Raw genomic sequence first — 23,058 nt, forward strand, 5'->3', positions numbered from 1 at the left:
ACAATATGCATAATTTAATTATAATTGCTTAATGGAATAAAAGCTAAGCGCAGATCAAATGCTAGTTACCAGCTGTACAGCCGTCACAGTGTTGGCTATCGAGGGGATAGGAATTTCAGACTCTGCTTGTTAAGTGTAATCATTGATATTCAAGACAATAGTTACTGTGTCATAACAGAGCATTTTTATGCAGGTGTTGTAAAGAAATCAGTTTATTTTTGCAGTAAGTTCTTAATTAGGGGTTTAAGAGAAAGGGTGTGAGGTGATGCTGGGGGTTCTAGTTTAGCTGATAAGTAGTTGCAGAAAGTCACAGTGCTGCGTCTGATATTGTGCCTTCATAGCTCAAAGTTGTGCTTGGTGAAACATTTCTTTTTTTATTAAATACAGAATTATACGTCAGTTATTAAAGAGATGATTCTGCCTTTTCAAGAAGAGTCACATTGGCATTGATGACTTGGAAAAATTCCTGCAGCTCTTAAGTAATGGAGCAGCACACTGTAACTAAAGGAGCCTCTGGATTTGCATCTCACTTTCTAAATATTTTTCAGAACGTGGACCTGTGTTTTCACATTAGCTCTCCTAGGAAAGATCTTTGTTTTTCTTGGAAATCCCTTCCTGCCTCCCACTACATTGTTTCTCAAAGAAGAACAATTGCTCCAGCGGTTTGCTTTGCTTGCAGTTATGAATATAGTGAAGGAAACTTGCCCATGGGAAGTGTAGCTCCTCAGCCCAAGCTGTCCTTGGAGACCAGCTGGCTTTTAGCATGATTGCTTTTGTGTGTGATTTCTGCAAGCTTAAAGCCAGGTCTCCCTTTGAAGAATGCTCAGAACCACTGATGAGCTTTATGTAAAGGGAATAGATGGGTCTTATCTTGGTCTGACTTTCCTTCATAGTTTCTCTTTGTTGGTATTTTCCCCTTAACAGCTGGGGCATCTGTTCAATTCCATGGGCACATTTGCATGTTTTAACTGTAGCAATTGCAGTGTGAGACCTTCATTTTTCCCTGTTTAAGTTTGAAGGTGGTTTTCCCAACATCATGGCATCTCTGTTGGAAAACTTCAGCTAAAAGCTTCCAGCATTTTATCCTAAAATTGATGTTTTTAGTGGTTTCACAAAGCATCATTTTTCCTTGACAGAAATGAACAAGATCAGATGAAAAGCGCCATCCAGTACTTATCAATCTTTTTGAAGCTGTGCAATTAGTAGAATAGAAGTCTGCTTCCTAACTTGAACAAGGAGATAAATCCCAGCAGCCTGTCAGCCCTGCAAATTAAACTGTGGTTTGTTTTCATTGGATGCTTATGATCTGGAATCATGAAGTACAGCTTTTGGCCAAAAACATACAGAGATCTGGCAGAGCTTAATAATGCAAGATATGCTTACCAAATTTGTAGTGGGACTTTACATGGTAATATACTTTAACCATAGCTGGGAATTAACTAACAGAAGCATCACTGGTCATTTGTGAATTGTTTTGCATTCTGCCACGTTGGTCACGCTTATACAGTGCGTAACATGATGATATGGTCCCTGTGGGGATTCAGAGTTTCATTTCTTCAAACATCATGTAGCATGTGGAGACCCTGCCTTGAGTGCCAGCTGGTACCACTGCACTGACACCAGCTGGGCAGCACGTGTGCTTGTGTCCAGCTGCTATGGTGAGGAAGGCTCTGTGGGATGGCCTGCTGCTGAGGCTGCATGTTAGCTGTGCCATGTTCTCAGGCAGCATTATGAAATGCATTGTGGCATGTGATCCAATAGCAAACCGTGATGTTTTTATCAGCATTGAGACCCAACAGAGCTTATGATGCAGAAACCATTTTGTCTTTGTCACTCATTGCTGCATCTGATCAGATGGCTCATTTCTCTGATGCTGGGCTGCTGCCAGTTGGAGAGCATGAGGCTGTGGCAGGACCTGAGCATGGGCTTAACCTGCAGCACCAACACTGGCTTATATTGTGTGTTGCTTTTCTTTCGGTAGCACAAATAAATCGGGGTAATTCAACATACAGCACAGATTTCCATCAACGAGTGTGGGGTGAGAGCAGCTGTGTTGGGCACTTGTGTGGTGTCCAGGCTTTATATGCTGGGTGTGGAGTTAGTTTGTTAAGTTTGCAGAGTGTTCTGATCACTTTAGGCAAACACGCTTGTTTCAGACTGGTGAATGTTAAAAGCCTTGTTTTCCATTCCACAGACTTATGGCTGTTTAACTGGAGATCTGAAAAGGGTTATGAGGCAACTTCTAGAATGAATATTGTTTTGTTCAAGCCATTGTCAAGGAAGGATCGCAAACCATTGGTAGCTCTTGTTATCACTAAGCTGATAACATTGAGTTGAGCACATCTGCCCCAGAGTCCTTTGAATTAGAGCAGCACTATTGCTGTGACTCCTGAGTGGGACACAGCTCTGTACAAACTTTTTCAGTCCCTTTGTATGAATATGCAGGTTTCTAAGATTCCTATGCTGTGAATTTCAATATGGATATGTTGTTGTAAGAGGAAGATATGTATATGTGGATAAGCAAAGGTGGAACAGGGCGTTTTAGCCACCAGTCTGGAGCATAGCACCGTGCAGGCTGCTTGCTGTGAGTGGTGTTCCCTCCTTACAAGCCCCACACCCTGCAAAGGGCTTCATTTATTCAAAACCAGTTGGAGTGACCTGCTTGCCTTTCCCTGGGCTGTCCACTGGGTCACACAGATTGAGTCTGTTCTAAGCTGCTGGGAAAGGAAATGGGGAGGCAGCGTGTCTCTCCATGAAGCATGGCCTCTCTCTGTACAAAACCTACATCCTCTGACTCAGGTCTTACATGCTAATGTCCTCTGCCCTCACATTTCATGGTGAACTGGATGGTGTTTCTAGAGCTTTTGATTTTTTTTTTCCAGATGAATCGCTGTGTTGCAGTGACATTAATTCCACCTGTGTGAAATGGAAGTAATTGGGTTCTTCTGTTTGACTGGTAGCTTTGGCTCTTACTCCTGATATATTGTCCTGTCTGGGGCTGTTATCTGATGGGAGATGCAAGAACCGTAATTGGATTTGTGAAATGAGATCCTGAAGTCTTTTCTCAAGGCATGCAGAAGACCAGACACATCCAAAGGATTTATATTTGTTTAAACAGTGTTAGAAATGTATGGTAATGGCTTTTCCTGTCTGTAAAAAAGCAGGTTTTTGGAGCCTGGGTTTTTCATTATGGTAAATACTAGGAGGACACTCCTGTACCAGCACATGGGAAAAGTGAGTGCAGTTTGTGCACTGAGCACATCTTTTAACAGTAGCTTACGATTGTTAGTGAAGTGACCAAGTGTACTAAGCTGCTTTTATTCCTGATGGAAGAAAGAGGAGCGTTCCAGGTCCGTAATTACTTGTCATTTTGTTGCAGAGCCAAACAAAAAAGTATCTTAAAGCCTGACCTGTGGTTTGATGGTGGTTTTTGAGATGATCTCAGCAATTGCATTGTTTCTGGTCAGCTTGCTTCTCTGTAACACAAGCAATGCGGGAATGTAATGTAATGTGTTTTCTCTGGTTTCAGGGTGGTACAGAGGTGTTTCCATTAAGAAGCCCAATGTGAAGGTAAGTCCTTCGATTTACTGGTAGATTGTCTCTGCTTTGCTGTTTGCAGCCCTGTTAACTGTTATCCTGCCCAAGGTTGTGCTTACCTTTCACTTCTTCATGTGATGAGATTAGATTTATTTCCCAAATATAGTGAACAATATATGTCACCCCCGTAAATCAGAAATCTTCCTGCTGTGTACCATTAAATCTTCCTAATACTTGTCAGTCTCGTCCAGTCGGAACTTCTCCACATGACTCCTCCTAGAAAGCCATAGAGGGAGGCTGATCTTATGCTTCTTAATGGAGCATGTTCAGTAATTCGCGTTATTATCTTAAGACAACTATGGAAAAGTGTCTGATGAAGAAGGGTGCTTTGTTTCAGATCGTTACTATTTGGTTATTTTCCAGTTACACCCATTTTGTTTCTTGAATTTTTGTGACTGTCCTGATGAGTGCACGTGTCTTTATGTAGATGTATGTATCGGGACACATGAATAGTTTTCTCCTTTGATGTCTTCTGGTATAAACACAGCTCGCATTTAAAAAGAAAAGAGCATCAGATTCTTCATGTTCTGGACTACTTTTTTTTCTCCTGTTGTTACTGGAATTGTTTGCACGATTGCAGTCCTCTTCATGCAACAGCCCATGCTTGTTTTATGTGCACTGCCACTTCTCTCGAGTACATGTTCAGTTTTGGTCAGAGAGCCCTTCAAGCCTTCCTTGGTTTCTTAGGTAACAGCACAGGATCACAGAAGTACAAAGCATGGATTGGAGGGGAACCAAACAAGAAACTGAAGTAGCTTTTTTTTCCCCAGGATTTCTGTAGGGCTGAAAGCATTTACTTATTTTCCTCATGAAGCCATTACTATTTGTTTCTCTCTGTGTTCTATCGCAGTATCCATCTCGCCCATCAAAAGGGAGGATTTTTCCTTAACATTTTGGATACGATTTGCTTAATATTCCTTTCAGAACCCTCATCATGCTGTGCTGGGTGGGTTGGGGCAGTCCTTTGCTAGAAGGATGATAGCCCAGGGTATGCAGGTATTGGAATCCTTGTTTGCTCAGTGAAAGACTGGGATAGGGGCAAGATGCAAATTGGATGGTGGGTGTTTTGTTTTGGTACTTAATTTTTTTAAGCCTAGGCCCTTGTCACTTAAGATAATGTAGCATGCTGTAGAAGAGGCCTGGAGTGGTGCTGATGTCTGCTATGAGCTGCACAACAGGCAATGGTGCTGGCTAGCTTACATCTCTGCAGTCAGTGTCCCTGGTTGTTACTGCTGTTCCTCATTCCTTTCTGCTAACTGCAAGCTGCTCATTTCTCACAGCTCTTTCTACTCCTCACACCTCATGCCTGCTTGCTCATCACCTGTTAGCACGTTATTGGGCTCACATGCTCTTTGCAGCACGAAGAAAATTTGCTAAATGTAGATCCCTTATTTTGATCTTGTCCATTCCCAGGCAACAGCGTGTAGGCTTAGCATGGGACTTCTCTTTTGGGCACAGTTGCTTACCCACTGTTTTTATACCAGAGGGCATTTCACATAGAACAGTGTTTCTGAACGCTTTGGGGAGCTTTGTGGGATGAAAACTACTTGGCCAGTTTGAAGGCTGACTTGAGTCTGTGGCAGTGTCTGAGGGGAGGGTGTTAATACAGTATATGGGCAATTATATACATACATAAATAAATGGTATAAATATATTAGCACTAAAAACTGCAAGTGTTGCCTTTCTAACTTACAGGCTTTTCTCTCTTGCAGGGGATTTTTCCAGCAAATTATATTCACTTGAAAAAGGCAATTGTCAGTAACAGAGGGTGAGTGCTTTTCCTTCCTTCAAGAAACTGTGGTTTCTCTTTTAGAGGGGAATCTAAGAAATAGTGATTAAATTCATAGTGCTTTTTCTTCATTGTAGTTTGTTTATTATGTTCTGAAATTGAGCTCTGTTATAAATTCCTTGATTTTTCTTGTTGTTTTTAACATAGCAGGAAGCAGTTCTGCTATTTACTCCTGTTTGCTTTTCATAAATCAGGATTTCAGAGGTGTTGCCTGATACACACCTATTTTAAAGAATTCTATTTATATTTTTAATTCCTTGTTGCTCCTCACTGGCAGAATTCAGTATTCCGTTCTATTTGTTAGGGAGGCACTGGCACGTAGGCAGCAGATCTCATTTCTGAACAGATTTCCATCCATATATAGCTGACAGGGTAACTGTGTTACTTTGGAACTTTTCAAAAACATCCAACCCCCATACCTCACCCCAGAGAATGACTAAAGTGTGCTCTGCTGCTCTGCTGAATTATCTTTTACCTTCCCTGCAGCAGGAAGGCTGATTAGGCATAGGGTTAATTTAGTTAATGTGAATAGCAGTGCTGGTGGTGATATGATGTCAGAATTCTTAGTGCAGTTTCCTGTTAGGTTGACTGATGTTCCTGTGTGCTCAGAGCTGCTCTTATCTACATTTAATACATTAGGGGAGAATTAGAAGTGCAGCATTTCAGACCTTCACCTAAGGTGGAAGGTTAAATGGGGAAGATTAAACTAAAATGTGGCATTTAGTGAAGTGCCTGCAGAAAAAGGTGTGACTTCTGATAGTCTTGCATTGTATCATTATTCTCAATGGGGCTGAGTGAACTTTTTAAGGGCGGTAGTACTGATGCTTCCTAACTTTTTTTTTGGTCCTCTTCTTGTCTAGGCAATATGAAACAGTTGTTCCACTTGAAGATTCTGTTGTGACTGAGGTCACAGCAACACTACAGGAATGGGCTGTGCTCTGGAAGCAGCTGTATGTGGTAAGAGCAGTATTCTTCTCATTGCACAGCAATTTCAGATACACTGAACAAGCGAGGTGTTGCATTCTTCCCAGTCCATTAGAAAGAAAACAACTGTTTAGATTTTGTTTTTGTCTGGTGGCTGACTCTAGAAGCACTGGTAATGTGGGGTCCACATGGGCTACTATGCAAACTTCAGCAGATTTGAAATCTTGTCTTCAGATCTGAAACCTTCCTTATTTAAATTGTGTTCTTAAGTAGATAAGAAATGTGTTTAGTAACACCAAAATGGGAGGTCTCTGAGAGTCTCCTCAAAGAATTACTCAGTGCAGTCTGTATTTGTTTTGGTGACTGGGGTTTAATAGAGGAGAAACTCAAACAGAAGCATTTCCATATTATTCCAGTATTAAAAATAAACACATTTACTCATCTATTTTATATAATTTTCACTTGCTGACAGACAATGTCACCTAGTTCTGCTTTCATTATAATCCTATTATATGGTTTTTTAATGGCCAAATCCTATGGAACAGCAAATAAGAAACCTGCTTATTTGAAAATATTGTTTTCCTTTTTATTTATTTACTTCTTTTTTCTTAGTAATTGTAGTCTATAACTATTGAATTAGGACCAAGAACTGTAGGTGGTTCAAGCACGAATCTCCTTTCTTTCTTTAGTTTAGAGAAATACTGTGTAGAACCTTATTTAACACTGAAGTGTTAGAAGTTACGTTCTTGGGAAAGACAGGCAGAAAAGATGAGTCCAGTGTGTCTCTAGCACAGTGAGCCCCATTCCTTACTCCCTTCAAAAAGCAGTCATGTCTATTATGAAATCAACTTTCCTTGTATTGCTTCTACTTCTTCTATGATGGCACATGCGATATACAATCTTCATAGTACCACTGTTACATCTTGCACTCCTTGCTTTTTCCACTCCAAATACTTACCTCTCTGTTGTTGTATACTTCTGTAAGGTAGATGTTTCTCTCAACCCAGTGTCTTATGAAGAAGGCAGCAGTAGTATGGCAATAGTATTAAAGCTGAGAAAGGAGAATTATTTTACTTAGAAATGAGTTAAACTTCCATTCTACTAATCTGTTTCTTTTTGATTGTTATAGCAACATATTGAGGAGAGGGATTAAGAAAGCTCTAGCTATAAACGTTAATGGTTCTGTTTCTGGGACTGCTTCCTATTGTAGCTCATTACACACAACATTATTGTATTCTTAAATAACAGGGGAAAAGATTTACTGGTTTTGTGTCATTTGGGAAGCAGGCATCAGCTTCAAAAAAGAAGTTGGCAAAGCTTCAGAGTGGAGGGAAAAATATTTTGCTTTTCCCCTCTGAAATCGTATGCAAAATAAATATAGAAATGATCACTAAATGATTTAGGTTGGAAGGGACCTCCTCAGGCCATCCCTTGGCTGCTCGCATTGGGTCAGCAGAGCAGGTTGTCCAGAACAGGGTCCAGTAAAATTTTGATCCTCTTTGTGACAGAGACTCCAACACTTCTCTGGGCAAAGCTGTTGGTGTTTGACTGCCTTCACAGTAAAAAGGAATGTTTTCTTTTATGTTCAGCAATGTTGATGGGGCATTGTGGCTTTCCTGACATGAAAGGACAATCTCTGCTGTTCTTAGGGGGGTAATAGAAACGTGTCCCCTTCAGAAACTGACCATCTGAAGCCTGAGGAATTGTAGTGGGTGCACAGATGGATGTGGCAATGCTGGCGCGGTGTTTGGTTAGAAGTTAAGCAGGTCACATCATAAAACGTGCTAAGAGACTAAAGAGAAATACTTGCTTGGTGTTGGGTCAGCACCAGCAGAAATGTTTATTAATCCCACACTGAAATACGAATCGTTTAAGAAATCTAATTGATGTTATTCATCATGCTGCTGTGCCTTGTCAGCTGTGTAGAAAAGTTCTAAACTGTAATGAAAGTCAGACGCTGGTTGTTAGTGCAGATGTTTTCAGTAGGTCAGTACCTATAAATGGCAATAGTAGGCATCTCTGCAGTGCAGTGCTGCTACATAATAGACAACCGCCAGACAAAATGTAGAGCATCTCTTCATAGCTCTGAATAGGCTGAGCTGTTTATCTTGTGTTTTGGCAGACTTCTTGCTTGGATTGTGGTTCAGAAGATGAGTTTGTTTCAATTAATTCCAAGAACCTTCTTTGGCACTGCAGATGGGGGGGGGGGGGGGGGTGCATTGTGGGGTGTCTCTGCCTCTCAGTTAAACAATAGACTCAGGAATTGCAGTGTCTAGGAAGCCTGGAGCAACTAAAACTGCCTGAAAAGGGGTGCTCTGCTGTCCCAAGACAGAAGGGCTCAGCTGAAAGAAGCTGGGGGAAGAGGAGAAAGCTGAGGAAGGGGACGGTGAAGCAAAGCTCAGGTTTGAGAAACCATTGTAGAAAATGAAGTCATATAAAGCCTTCCTCACTTCTCTCTGACCACAGAGTCCATTCTCTTACCAGGAGGAAACACAGGGGAAGCTCAAATAGCTTTCAGTTAGGAGATGAGCAACACTTCTGGTTTGTAGACTGTAAAATATGTATTGGAAAAAGATGGGCTTGGGTACCTCACCATGTTGTGATAGCCTTACAGTTTCTGCTGTCAGTGTGAAAGCTAAATAATAGTGTTACTAAAACTAGAAGCTGGGACTGTAGAGAAAAAGGCATTTATGTGCAAAGAGTTCTTACGGGAAGGTTTTGCTTAAAAAGAATTTGAAACAAGATGATGTATGGTGGTGTTCTCTGGGCTTTGTAGTATCATAATCCAGAACATCTCTCTGTAAGTGCTAAGAAAGCAATATGATTTTGGAAAACACAGGAGGTTTCTCTCCATCCGGAAAGGCATAGAGATACAAATAATACTGCTATGAAAGCCAGGAGAAAATTTGTTCAAGGACTTTAGTAACAGTGGTGGTAATCTGGTTAAAAAAAAAACCTGTATGCCAATCTAACAGTACTTGGAGTAATCTGTAAAAGATAGTAATTCAAAAAAGAGTAAGTATTTCAAAAAAGAGTAAGTGCTTTTTTAGTTTCAAGATATAGGGGGGAAAAAGCATTTCTTACTCCTATTTGAATAAGTAATCTGTGTGGAGATGTAGTGTCCTGGTACTGGCAAATAAGGTTTTCCTTCTGGTCTGCCTGTCTGCAGGCTTTGCAGATGAGCACAGCATCAGCAGGTGTTAGCAACAACCTTCTGTCCTTAAGGTCACCGTCCTGCATGACCTACTGACTCTGGATTTTCCTGCTTCCAGTGCTGATAGGTGCAATTTCTGGGAAGGAGTTAACAGGAACTAAATGTTTTAACTCCATGCTGTGTAAACTCTGTTTACTGTGTTGCTTATAATATGGGTAGAATTTCTGATAACAGTGACTGCTCAAATGTGCATGTGAGCATATGCATGTATGTTTATTGTCACTAAAGTGTATGACGCTGTTTTTATCTTGTGTTACTCTTTAGGCTGGCTCATATACTCTGTGTTGTTCTTTAAGGTTAATTTGGTTAACATAACTTCTTTCCTTCTCTGGGAAGTCTAAGAAATTTAAGAGAAGGTTCTGCTTGTCCCTTTTTGTATTAGAAAGGCATATAAGGAGAAGCTGCCAGTGATTCCCTTCTCTGATACTATGCTTCTTGTGTATGGGGAGAGGAAGTAAAAACAGCTATTATTTGTACTACTATGTACTACTATGGGAAGCTGAGCTTAATCTTGTGAGTACTCCGCAGAGACAGGATAGGGCAGAAAAAGGAAACAAAACAAAGTCCTCAGGGGAGACTTGTGAAGGCTCAGAGCTGGATAGAGATGTGCACTTGAATTTGTTGTGCCATGGATGTGTGTAGCTCTCAGGTGGTTGCCCAGACCATTATATGACTTCCATGTGGAGAAAAATACCAATAAGGTGGATAACTTTCTCTTACCCTGTAGGTGTTGATAAGATCTGTTATTTTGTACTACTTCTAAAGAAAGGATCTGCAAGTTCTTCGTCAGCTTTAGTTAATTAGGTCAAACAAGACTCTTGTGAGTTCTTAAGTCAGCTTAAGAGATCACTGCAACTCACAGGTGGAGCACAGTAGCTATTTTAGCAGTGAAAAAAAATTCCTCAGAGTTTTAAGATGTGAAGTGGGGATTCTTTCTGTTGAAATAGCAGATTACTGCAGAGAGACCAAACGTAACTGCCCAATTTAGAACTTGGTCAGATCAATAAATGTAATTTGCAACTTGTCTGCAAAAAGAGAGCGGGGGGAAGGGTGTGGAATAAGATGTGATCCACTGGGAATAGGTGGAATTCTTTGCCAGCTGAGTTTGAAAGACAATTCCTGGTGGCTCCTTTTATAGCTTCTGAAGCACCTATCCAGTGTAAAGGAGGGCAAAAGGACATGGTGTGGATGGAGCTGGTCTGGGTGTTGGAAGGCAGTGTCTGAATGCTACCGTACAGCATCTCCTGTGAAGGTTCAGGGTGGAAATGCAGTGCTGGTGATACTTCACACACACCGTTCTTTGCAGCTAAAGTCCTGGAAAGGTACAATATGTGGTCACCTTTCCTCTTTCTGAGCCAGTTTTGAGGTTGCCTGCAGACAGGAAACTCCTTTAGCATGGCTGTTAAGTGTTGTGAAAAGGATGCTTGGGAAGAGTCATGGGAACTTGCCTGGCCCAGGCTGATGTTAACAGAAAACTCAAAGTCATCCCTAGTCCTGTGTTCTATTATTCAATGGCATCATGCAACTGTTCTATTATTTTTCATGGTTGCAGTTAAGGATGGATCTTCATGGAGTGCCCAGGAACTTGGCCATGAGTTTAAGTGACAGCTGGTGGTCTTATAAGTGCTGAACAGGAAAGAAGCAAGGAGTAATTATTTCCACTTTGGGTTGCATGTCCTTTTTTAGTTTCTCATAGAATGCACTTAGAAATCATCTGATTGCTTAGCAATCCAATCAGAGGCTTTTAGCTGATTTGCCATTTGATTGCTGGAAAATACTCGAATGTTTTCTTGATTGAGTTGTGAAAGGTATGTGCAGAGTGATTTGGAGCATGATGAAAACTTCAGTGCTGTGTGCGTAAGGTGGATGTCTTTATAATTTAGCGTGTTCGGTCATGGAAGGGGAAGCTGAAGTGGCATGGAGTGTTTAGTGTCACTGCTCAGTATCTTGGACACTTTGTACCTCAAATTGTAGAGGTTTAATGCTGCTTAAAAACATTGGTTTTGGAAAGTTGGGTGAAGTCCTTCTCATGCTTTCTTCAACTGAGAATTGCATTTCTTCATGATGTGTAGTATTTTGAAGATCTTTAGTAAATGTCACGAGTTGTGCATTTTGTCTTTGGTGGAACAGGCCTGTGATTATGCTTCAGATTCTCTAGTTTTAAGAAATTAATTCTGTTGGTTCCTTATAGTGATTTGTGCAAGTCTGAGAGCTCTGAAGGATTGAAGCACTCAAAGTTTGAGGAAAATAAAATAAGATTAGTTTGGAAGCAGGTCTTACACCACTAATATTTGAAAAACTACAATAATTGGAGTGAAATTTACTTGCTTTGAAGACCACGGAATTTATGGGAAGTTTGATTTAAGGAACAGTACAACAAGCAGCAGTATATGCAGCATGGTTCACTTCTCATTTATGTCCACATACAGATTCGCAGGTTTCACTCCAAAAATCCTATCAGAAGTTGAGGCTCATCATCTGCAACAGGAGGCTCACCTGGATTGTTCCCAGTATGGTGTTATGACAGAAACAGCTTTTGAAAAGGACAGAAATGGTAGTGTAGTTCGATTGCAGGCTTCCAGAGGTGTGTGTTGAAAGATGGCAGTTTGGGTTTTGTTTTCTTTTTAAGAACAGAGAGAAGGGAGGAAAACCTGGGTAAGGGAAATGACCAGTCTGACCTTCTGGAGTGAGCTGGGGAGCTTGCGAGTGTGCCTGGAGCTCAGAAGAACTAAGGTGGATCATCCCTGGTGGGCATTTGTTGGAGCTGAAAAGGCAGTTTGTTGGATTTCATTTTATAGAAGACAGGCTTTATTTTATTTTTGCTTATTAGAAAAGCAAAGAACATCTGTCCTTTTGGCAGCCTGTACGGCACTGTTGTACATGTGTCAGGAAGTGTCCTTTACCCTTATCCTAATTTGTGTTGCTTCCTGTTGTTTCTATCCCTAAGAATTGCAATGGAAGAGGTAGCTAATATGTAATATTTGTTAGTGTTATTATCTTTCAATATAAAAAATATTAAAATAAATTTTCTAAACAGAACACGTAGCAAGAAGTTTAATAGGTGGGAGGTGTGGAAAAGCTGTCCTGAAAACCGCAGCCTCCCAAGGACTGTAGCTGCAGTGGTGAACAGCTTCACTTGGCAATGCCAGCTTTGATTACTCACTGCACTGTTGGGTTTGGCCGGGCAGGAGAGAGTTGCTGGTTATTGTGTCCTTCTAAACAAACAGGACAAAATGCATCCCAATTTAAAAACTCAGTGGTGAGTCTGGTAAACAGCTAGATATGAATTTTTGCGTAAGATATTGAGGTCAATTAAAACATTCAGTATGATTATTAAAGACTTCAGTGTTCTCTCTTTCCATCTACATGATTATGGATATGCTGTAGAGACAATTGGTAAATAACAGAAACTCTTTTCCGTGTGTAGCTAGGCTTCCAAAAGCAAGCATTTGAGGACTGGGTGAATGCCTCTGGTCTCAGTACAGGCTGCTTTTTCTTTAAGAGCCCTCGTAAGACCATTCATTTTGCGGTCATTTGCCATATGGTATGTGGTAATGAGACTGCAATCCCCCTCCCTTCCATCATATGCTACAACTGTTGTATGGTGAAGAGCAATTGTTAACAAAGGCCTCCGGAAGGAGGGAGAGACATGGTCCAAAAGCCAAAGAAAATGTAGTACTCCCTAATATTGGGGTTATGTTCTGTGAGGATATTAAGGAAGATGACACCAGTTAGACCCCTCAAAATTACCTTATATTTAAATCTCTCAATAAAGCCAAGATGATAATACATGGTTTCTCTGGTCTTGCATGTATGTTTCCAGAACTGCTGTTAAATTTACTGATATTAAGTTCAAATACAATGTATTAACTCTCATTAACTTATTTCAACTACATATCAACTATATAGATACACGTCTTGCACTTTCACAAGATGAATTCTCCCAACAATGTAAGATAACTTCAGTTCAAACAGAATGTTTTAAGTTTTCTTAACTTACCATAAGTTCAATTATATTCCTATCTAAAACTAAGCCGTTTTCCCATACTGTGAGAGAACCTCATAGCACCACAACAGCAACTGCAGTGCTTTCATCTGGACACGCCCAGAACAAAGCAGATGAAATGCACGTGTCTGTTCTCACAAGGTTTCCTTACGCTGATATAGTAGTGAAGTTTCCCTTCCCACTCTGCAAAGCTGTTTGAGTTTTGTAGCATTCTGGAGCTGAAATGACTTCCCATACATGTGGAGGATGCTGAGCCCAGAGTTCTTGATATGAAATGATCTGGCTAAAATGGCTGTAGTCAAAATTGAAAGACCTTTACATGGCAGGGCAGGTAATGGCATTTTTTATTTTCTGTGTCATATTTGCAATATTAGCGTGTTTCTTTTTGGAGCTGCTGTGAGCTCTTCAGTGAGCTGTAGCTCCATTTATCACGTGCAGCTCATTGTGCACAGGTGTGTGTGTTGCCTGTGTTTTCTGATTCAGCAGGTGAAATCCCAGGGTCAGGTAGAAGAAAATGGAGAATTACTCAGAGGTGCTGCTTGTAATGGGACTTGCAGTTCTTGTCTTACTGTTACTCATTGCACTCCTAATAGAAATCAGAAAGAAATGCAGTTTCATGAAATTTGCTGATAGTGCAGAAGTGGAATAATGATTAGTTCAGAAATGGTGAGGTTTGTGTCAGATACTTGGCTCATTTAAACAGCAGCTATTCTAATACATCCAAATATAGAAAGGACCTACAGATGGTGTTTGTGTCCTGAGGTGCAGTGACACTTATGATGATGAAACGCTATTATAGCTACACTATTGAATGTCAGCCTTTCTTGATTTTGATTGCTCAGAGGATAATAATGAGCCTTACCTCAGAGGTGGGGGTAGCATGGAGGACCAAGGTGGGAAATAATTGAAAATCTCTGTGCATTAACTAAAATTGTGATTATTGAGCAATTAGTGCTGATCCTGCAGTGTCCTCTTCAGAACAGAGGTGATACTTGATGGAAGGAGAGGAATGGTAGGAGGGGGGAGCCTAGAAATTATGGAGATACCTGGACCATGTAACCCTTCGGATGGGTTAAGTTTGAACTGTGGCATTTCCAGCATGCGTTTGTTTTGCCTGTTGGTTATTTTTCTTAAAAACAAAAAAAAGAAAAGAAAACAGCAACAGTGAATGTTCTGCAGCCTCAAAAATGCAGTTCTTATTGGCTCATACTGTTAAATATATTTCCTGAAAGCTGTGCTGAATATTTGTCACTTAAAGCTTGTTATTTCTTACTCTGTTTGCCACAGACAAGAAGAGATTATTCTCCTTTCCTGCAAGCTGTTCATTTAAATAGTGTTCCTAAACCCTGCCTTCTCTGGACTGAGAATCCAAACGGTCAGACTCAGTCCTGGGATTATATCTTTCCCTATATGTCGATATATATTGTCTTCTGCATAGTCTCTTTGCTTTAAAGACTCAGCCATTTATCCACACCTTCTCAGTGTTTAATAGGTAAATACATAGACAGAGGCAGAGATAAGGATGAGAGAAATATTGTGGCAGAAGCCTGACCTGCATGGAGTTGAGTGAAGAAATTACTTTGTACATTTATTCAGAAAGACTGCACAAGTCCAGTGAGGAGTTGGCCTATTTATGACTTATAAATGGGTACATGCAGGAAAGGTTTCAGGTGGGTGATTGTTAATGGATGCAGCCTGTCAAAAATGCACCACAACCTGTCAGTTCTGTCAAAAAAAAGTCATAACAAAATACCATATTTATGAACTGAAGCCCCGCGAGTTCATGCAGAAATAAAGCCAGGTTTTAATAGTTGGGATACTTAAAAATGAGGTTAATTTAATTATGGAAAACGATTGCTTATGTATTGCTGTTATCTTTAAAACAGGACTGGTTTGTGTTTTAAAAGATGGGTAGGTGCATTATCACCCAGGAAGTGCATTGTGGCAGTCTGTGAGTGAGCTGCTATGGCCTGCGCCCTGCGGGAAGGCAGACGAGATAATCACAATAATCCTTTATAGTCTTGACATTGATGAGTCTTTCAATCTGTTCAGTCAGGACCAGCTGCGTTGGAAAAAAAATAAAACACAATTACTAAAATGAAAAAGTAGTATTAAGAAGTGGATGTGCTGTGATGGTGTTTGTGATGTTTCTTTTCAAGCAAGAGAGTTACAAGGGAGAGTCAGGCAGCTTTGTAGGTGTCTTTCTCTAGCTGGTGTCTTGGTGATCCTATGCTGATCCTTAGACCCTTGGAACACATTCTTTGTGGTTTCTGATGACTTGTCAAGGATGACAACTTACATATAAGCTACAGAAAGGACTGACATTAAGTCCTTTCTGCAAAGAAGAGCAGATAGTTTGGGTATCTTTGAATGGGTGATGGGCAGCTTTTAAAATGAAGTCTTACAAGGGCGGCATTGCCTGGAAGGATGTTGTTAGCTCTACTAAACCATTTCTGGGAAAGTTTGTAGTTTTTAAGGTTTGTGTGGTAATAACATTAGAGACTTTGTATAAGATTAAACTCTAAATATGGCACAAATCTACAGCACAAGAACTTTAATGTGCAATAATTTGCTTAATGGCAGAATCCAGAGGAAACTGGGACGTGTTTTGTGTTGTTTAGAGATTTACTGATTCTTCTCATCTGCTGAGGATGCTTGCAGGCTTTCGTATCTGAGTTAGATACTGAGACCCATAAGAGGGAACCTGGGAAATGTCTGCTCGCTTTCTCTCATAACAAAAATAATGCTTTTTTGTCCCTCATCCCCATTATAGCCCAACACAGTTGTGTAGGAGGACTCCTAAGGGACAGTTCTTGGAAATTCCAATATCTTTACTGTAGTGTTACATGAAATCATGTTAACAAAATGATTACGGTTTTGGTCATCTGGCCAAGAGGGTGATCACAGAACGAGAGCACCTCTCCTGTGGGTGCCTGGAGAAGAGAAAAGGCTTCAGGGAGACCTTCCAGAACCTAAAGGGGCTACAGGAGAGCTGGAGAGGGACTTGATGCTTGTCAGGGGAGCGTAGGACAAGATGTAACTGAAGGAAGGGAGATATGGATTAGATGTAAAGGAGAAGCTCTTTGCTCGGAGGGCAGTGAGGTGCTGGCAGTGATGCCCAGAGCTGTGGGTGCCATCCCTGGCCGTGCCCCAGGCCATGGCGGGGTCCTGGGCACCCTGAGCCAGGGGGCAGCCAGCCCACAGCAGGGGTAATGAATTTGCTTGTCTACATCTTGTGTCAGAAAAAGCTGCAACTTTTTCTGTCTTGCATAAGTACAATATAAAACCAAGCTTCCTTATACCTACTGTCATTTTCAGCTTGAGTATGATTTACTTTGCATCACATTTAATGAGAAAACTCAAACGCAGTTTTGGTCATTTTATACTTACCAGCTATATTATCTTCTCAGCATAATTATTTCCAGCTTTGGAAGTGTTTCTTTCTGTTGATGTCTGTCTCAGCCCTTTCAGAATGGGTCAAATCAGTGTTGAGGTGTAGTAGAAAGATTGTGCATCTTATCATCTCAACATTAAGAACTCCAGATAATCCTGTCTGTGCTCAACCTAATTCAGCACTGCAGATATTTAATCAGGCTCAGAAAAATTAATACCTTTCTGATCAAAACGGAATGTACTGAAATTTGTTTCTTGGAGTCATGTGCAATAAGTGATCCTAATGGGGAGCAAATTCAAGTGGATGGAAATTCTTTTTTCATCTCCTGTTATTTATTTTTTGTAAGATGAAGAACATTTATTTATTTATTTTTTTCCTAATAACATGTTGCAATAGAAAACACTTTGTGGGTGTTCCTCTGTCAGATCTAGTAGAGATAGATGAACTTACATTCATTTAGAGAGCTTTTGCAGAGCACTTGATTACACCAGAAATGCAATCAGAGCAGTGCTGGCTTGTGAAGTCTCCATTTTAGTCCCTGTTTTTTCCTTTAAGTGTCCAGCTTTGCTTACAGGTAGGAATAGAGTTGAGTTGTTTAAAAAACAAACAATGAAAATCCAGCTGCAGTTGGTGATCAGTTTCCTCCCTTGCTTCTTCATTGGTTACACAGCAGCTGTTTTATGCAGTGTGACTCCATAGAGAAGAGCCTTTTTGACACGCAGCTCTCACCTGGCAGGTATGGGAGTAGTACAGATGCCCTTCTTTATGCTATGGGTGCTCATAGGTGGGCATTGCTGTTACCTTCAGAGCTGCCTCTTTGGAGGGGTCTTCCCTGCAGTGAGTTCCTGCACAGGAGAATCAGCGTTTCCTATTCTACCTTTTCCCCACACCTGAAGAGTGCCAGTCCTGTTGGAAATGCTTGCAGGGTTGGTTGCTTAGAAAAGTTTTGCTAGGAATGGTGTCGTTTGTATTTTCTCCTTTATTTTTGTTTTACTTTATGCAGTAGTTTTCCTCTTTGAAAATTGGTTTTTAGGTAGATTTTATCAGTAATCGTTTTAGTCCCTTTCAGAGTGTGTACAATGAATATTCACTTTCCCACTGCCACTTATCATAGAAACCTGGGTGATTTTCAATGAGTGGAGTATTTAAAACATTGAAGTGCTCTTCCAGTGTGGTCAGTCATCACTGTTAACAGCTCAGAGCATTACATGGACTGAGGACAGATGCTTTCCCCACTCTGTATTTCTGAGCTGATTGGGATAAGTGATCCCTGTTGCTCATAATGAGCTGCTTCAGCTGTGGCATTGGGTTCCATCAGGAAGTGGATCCCTCAGCAAATGCAGCCTGAAATGTAAAAAGAAATTATTCAGCTTAAATAGCATCGCTAACACTGCTTTTTGATGTAAGTATTTTAAAGCTTGTACAAACTGGATTAATATTCCTCTAGGGTAATTAAATGTCAATTTGGAAACTTATTAATCTCTCTCTTTCTGTTTCCTCTGTCTTGGTCTGTCTTCTCTCCCCCTCTTGCTCTTCCTCTTTCTGAACTTATATTTCTTTCTCCCCTCTCTCCTCCCTGCCCTTTTCTTCTCTCCCCATCCCTTTTCTTTTGCTTCCCTTCTTTCTTTTTTTCCTCTTTCCAAACTTATCTTTTTGTTTGTTTTCTTTCACTTCTGTTTCTTTCTTCTCTCCTCCTCTTCCCCCTCCCCTCCCAAAAATATGCCTTTACAGAAGCATAAGGTAGATCTTTTCTACAAACTGCGCCATGTGATGAATGAACTCATTGACCTGCGCAGACAGCTGCTGTCAGGTCACTTGACGCAGGATCAGGTGCGAGAGGTCAAGAGGCACCTCACAGTGAGGCTGGACTGGGGCAATGAGTAAGTACAGGTACCAGCTGGGTACTGTTTGTTTTAATTCTTTTTACACAGCTTTAATTTAGAAGGAAAACAAAAAACAAAACTTGTCTTTCCAGTAGTTCTTACAAACAGAACAGTTGCTTGTTTGGAAATCACATACAGCTTCTTACAGTGAGTTTACTGAGTAAGTCTGCTGCTGCTACTAACAGATGAGCCATTTGCTTAGTATTTGTAGGTCACTTCTAAGTGATTTAGGTCAATTTACTTTATTTGTATCAGTGTAGTAAGTATTATGCCTGGGAATGTGTATTCATAGCTACTAAACCCCAATATTTTTCCATTGAATAAGTATTTTAACGGTTGGCCTGATGACTACAGAACCTCTCTGGTAACAGTTATGCTGGACTGGAGACTGTGATCTGTAGGTTTTTAATGTAATCCATGTTCTTGGCTGCTGATGAGACTTTGTAGAGCTCTCAACTCACTGGTAAATTCCACTGTGACTTTGTGGATGTTTTTTAAAAGCTAGCGAATATTGCAATTCAGATAGAAGGAGAAGTGGTAATAAGGTACTGCTACACAAAAAGCAGCCCTTCAGCAGAGCTGCCTTGCTTCTGAGATACGGTCTATCAGACAGGTAAGTTCTGCTTGACATTCATGTGACCTTTTCAAGGTAAATACCACCCTCCTCAGGCATGTAGCAACTGCTTTTCAGCTCGGGGTAGGATTAGTGCTAATTAAAAGATGAGCAGTGGGGGGTGGACAGGGAGGAATGAATTAGCTGAACTCGATAACTAAGGAAAAAAGGCAAATGTTTTTCACGAACATATCTTTTTTTATGACTCCTTAGTCACATACTCCCTCTGTGAGATACACACCATGAGCATATTTTGCTGAGCCCCCACACTGCATTTCACTTCTAATGAAAAAAAGCTCTGAAGGACTTAATGCAATAAGTGTCATCAAGGCATTGGTCTGCAGTTCAGACTTACAATGTTTTCTGTTGTCATTCCTGCTGGATTAAATGGGAACCAAGGAACTGAGCATTGTCTGGGAATTTTTTCTTCTAAGTGTGTTTGGATGAAGTCAGCAGCTGGAAGTAGCAAAGATGTTGTAAGAAGAAAATATGAGGAGAGCAATCAGCAATGAAGAGAACAGGCTGCTGAGCTATAGCCTATAGAAAGCTTTTATTTTAAATGCAATAAATGTGAAATCATGAAATACAAGGTACATTAAAACTGAAAAGGCAAATCCAATGTGTGACAGCTATGGAAAAGCGTCTTGTAAATCAGTAGATAAAAACATGCTCATGATTAAATTCATCTCTCATGTAAGAAGAAGAATGTAATGTGTAACAATAGATATTATCCTCTCCAAAGAAAAAAGCAGGTAGTATCAGAGATGCATTCTGAAATGGAAGAGGAACTGGATGAAGATCTGTGTGACTGAAAAGATATTTAATTATATCCATATGCAATGAGATACTTAAATATAGATGGATCTGGGAGGTCAGCAGGGTTTTCCTATATCTCCCCTTTGAATTTTATTATGAAACTCCTGACCAAGTGTCTTAATTTGTTAAAAACATGGTTTCTCATATTCACATTCACATAGGGCTGTTATTCAGAGGGTGACAGAAGAGTTCTGTCATTTTCGAGATCTGAAATAAATGCAAAGTGCCATTACAAACATGTTAGGATTACCTGAGGAACTTAAATACAGCAGTTTGAGCAGGTCTGTAGTTGTTCATAGTACGTGGATTTCATAGTTTTACACTAGTATATAGCACTTTATGCAGCCTGAAGCTGCCTTTATCCTGACCTGGTTCATTAATGTGTTGCATTAATGGGGAGGAAGTGATGCAAACATGAAATTCCCATTTCCTGTTTGTTTGGTTTCTGAACTGAACTTGTTTCCATTTAAATAATGTAGCAGCAGTTCTGATGGTCATCCCTGATGGTGCTGTGGGAGTTGGCAGGAATCAAGGAAGAAGTGCGCTCCTTGGATTAGTAATTAGATGGGTTGTTGGTTATTTTTTGTGAAGAACTCATTTGGGCTGTATTAATTTGGGTTGGTTTTGGAAGTACTGCCATGAACTTCTGTTTATTTCTATATGCTTAATTTAAAATATTAAAATATTAATATCTTGTAGTTTGGTCTCTTAAAAATGAAGGAATATAATTCACTCAAAAATAGGTTGCTAACCTTCTGTATTGTTGCTAATCATTCTTGTAATGCAGCACTGATTTCTACTTACCATAGTGATTAAATCTTCTGTTACCGACATATTCATTCTCCCCACTACAAAACTAAGATGCATCTTTTTTAATGCTTTTTCCTCTTCCAGTTATCCTCAGTTAGGTGCTTCGTATATGTGTGCAGTGGCTGATGTTACTACTATATAAATGGGTTTTTATTTCCCAAATAATCAGAAAAGCACTTTCAGATCAGCAGCTTGGTGCTTCTTGACATAAGGTCTGAAGCATCCTTCTGTGCACCTTTGCACTGGTGGTATCTCACATAGTACATTTTGCTTGTGTGTCTTATTATCCTTTGCACAGAAATGATAAGATTTATTTGGGCGCTGATCAATTGAAGTCTAAAATGCAATTAGGAAAGCCCAATGGACTGTAAGCAAGAGGGGAGAAGTGGTATTGCAGGAAAACTGTAGGTAAAAAAAGTATATGAATTTATATAAAAGCTGACCTCTACAATCCAATTCATTGTCCTATTTGAAATCATGTTATAGAGATGGTATCTGCAGTTCGTTGTCTGATTTTAAATTATAAGTAAAATAGAAATGTGATTTTCATACATTCAATTGTTTTTTAACTCAAAAAATGGGTGAGATTTTCAGCTTCTACTCATGTGTAAGATGATAAATCAGAATTGAACTTTCTTCCTAAGAAAAATCCTTGTCATTTTACAGCTATTTGCACCAAAAGCAGAGGAAGGAATCTGCCTTGCAGACTTTGTTTGAAATGGGAATGCTCTGCTTTGCTCTATAATTAATTGCTGTACTATGCAGCAATTCACCTTAGTGAAAAGCCTTTAAGAAGGTTGCAGAAAAATTAGTTGCCATTTCTGTCTGAATCTGCAATATTTCTCTCTCCTTCTGAATGTCCTCATAGGAACGTGATGATCGAGAAGGGATTCAGACTGTCAGGAGCTCTCCTGGATATCATCTTTAAGGAGAACCTCCATACCTCACTCTGTATTCCGATGTTTCCATGCTCAGATGGATTTGCTGCCATTTCCTTGAATCAGTTTCTTGCTAACATTACTCACTTCCTACCACTCCTCATCTTCATTTTGAGAAATAGTTCCCCACGTAACATTACATCAGTGCTTTATTAATTTTTTTACAGATTGGGGCCCTTGTAGTTTATTTTTTCTGTTTCCATTGGTTTTATTTCAGATCCGTGTGTGATGTCTGTGAACAGCTGTCGGAGTTATTTCTTTTCCCTTCAGCACCTTTGTTTTAAGTGTACTTCTGTTAGAGGAGTATGAGTGATATTAAATGAGGCTTCAATGTAGAGAAGGAATACAATGAAAACATGTGGCTGCAAAGGTAGAGGAGGGAAATGCCTGGTTTGGGAGCAGAAGGAGGAGATGTTCTCCCAGTTTGTTCTTTGAGACTCCATGTGTCTCCTGGGCACATCTTTGAGTCAGCTGACAATGTTTCTGGAAGGTTCTTCAAGGAAGAATCGCTGTAACTTGTGTGTTTTGAATTCAGAATAGTCTGGCATTCATATTATACGTTGAAGATCTTTCTTTGAAATCAAATCAAACTTAAACCAAGCTGATTTTCTCCAGAAGGCCAATTAAGTGAATTGTATGTCCGACCCTGTCAGACTTAAAATGCTGACACACATCATCCGTTTGTCTTGGTGTTATTGGAGAGAAAAGCACAGGCATTTGTTCCCCAGCCAAAGAAGGCAAAATTGAGCCCTAAGTTCTATGGGCTGCTCTATGGAAGAGAGGGAATTTCTGAGTGTTGGTAGAAGTGGCCCCAGGTATGTGGTACCACGAGATAGCAGCTGGGCTGGGGAGCTGCTGGGGCACCGGGGAAATAGTTTTGGAAGTCAGTAGAGTGTGAGGGCACAGTGAAAACCACAACAAAATGCTGTAAATGAAAGTGCTTGTAAAGGGGAAGAACTGTCAGAGAGACAAACCAGCACGTTACCTCATTTCAATGCATGGTATGTTTTGCTGAAATACCGCTTGGCAGCTGGTGCTCTTATATCCATCCCCACAGTGCTTTATAATACAGAG

The 23,058-nt window shown here is 40.3% G+C and overlaps 1 protein-coding gene across 13 annotated transcripts in view; it reads left to right on the forward strand.

Moving 5' to 3' along the window:
- DOCK3 (dedicator of cytokinesis 3) overlaps nt 1–23,058 on the forward strand; it is a 128,322-nt gene that overhangs the window by 15,403 nt on the left and 89,861 nt on the right. For 12 of the 13 annotated variants that reach the window (XM_015874526.2, XM_015874532.2, XM_015874528.2 and 9 more), the window contains exons 3-6: nt 3,530–3,570; nt 5,310–5,365; nt 6,247–6,343; nt 18,656–18,804. In XM_015874526.2, coding sequence (XP_015730012.1) covers nt 3,530–3,570; nt 5,310–5,365; nt 6,247–6,343; nt 18,656–18,804 — 343 coding nt within the window. Of the gene's footprint in view, nt 1–3,529; nt 3,571–5,309; nt 5,366–6,245; nt 6,344–18,655; nt 18,805–23,058 lie in introns of those variants that run through there. The other variant, XM_015874537.2, reaches the window with a different exon arrangement.

The sequence above is a fragment of the Coturnix japonica genome, chromosome 12 (assembly GCF_001577835.2).
Source record: "Coturnix japonica isolate 7356 chromosome 12, Coturnix japonica 2.1, whole genome shotgun sequence".
Taxonomy (NCBI): domain Eukaryota; kingdom Metazoa; phylum Chordata; class Aves; order Galliformes; family Phasianidae; genus Coturnix; species Coturnix japonica.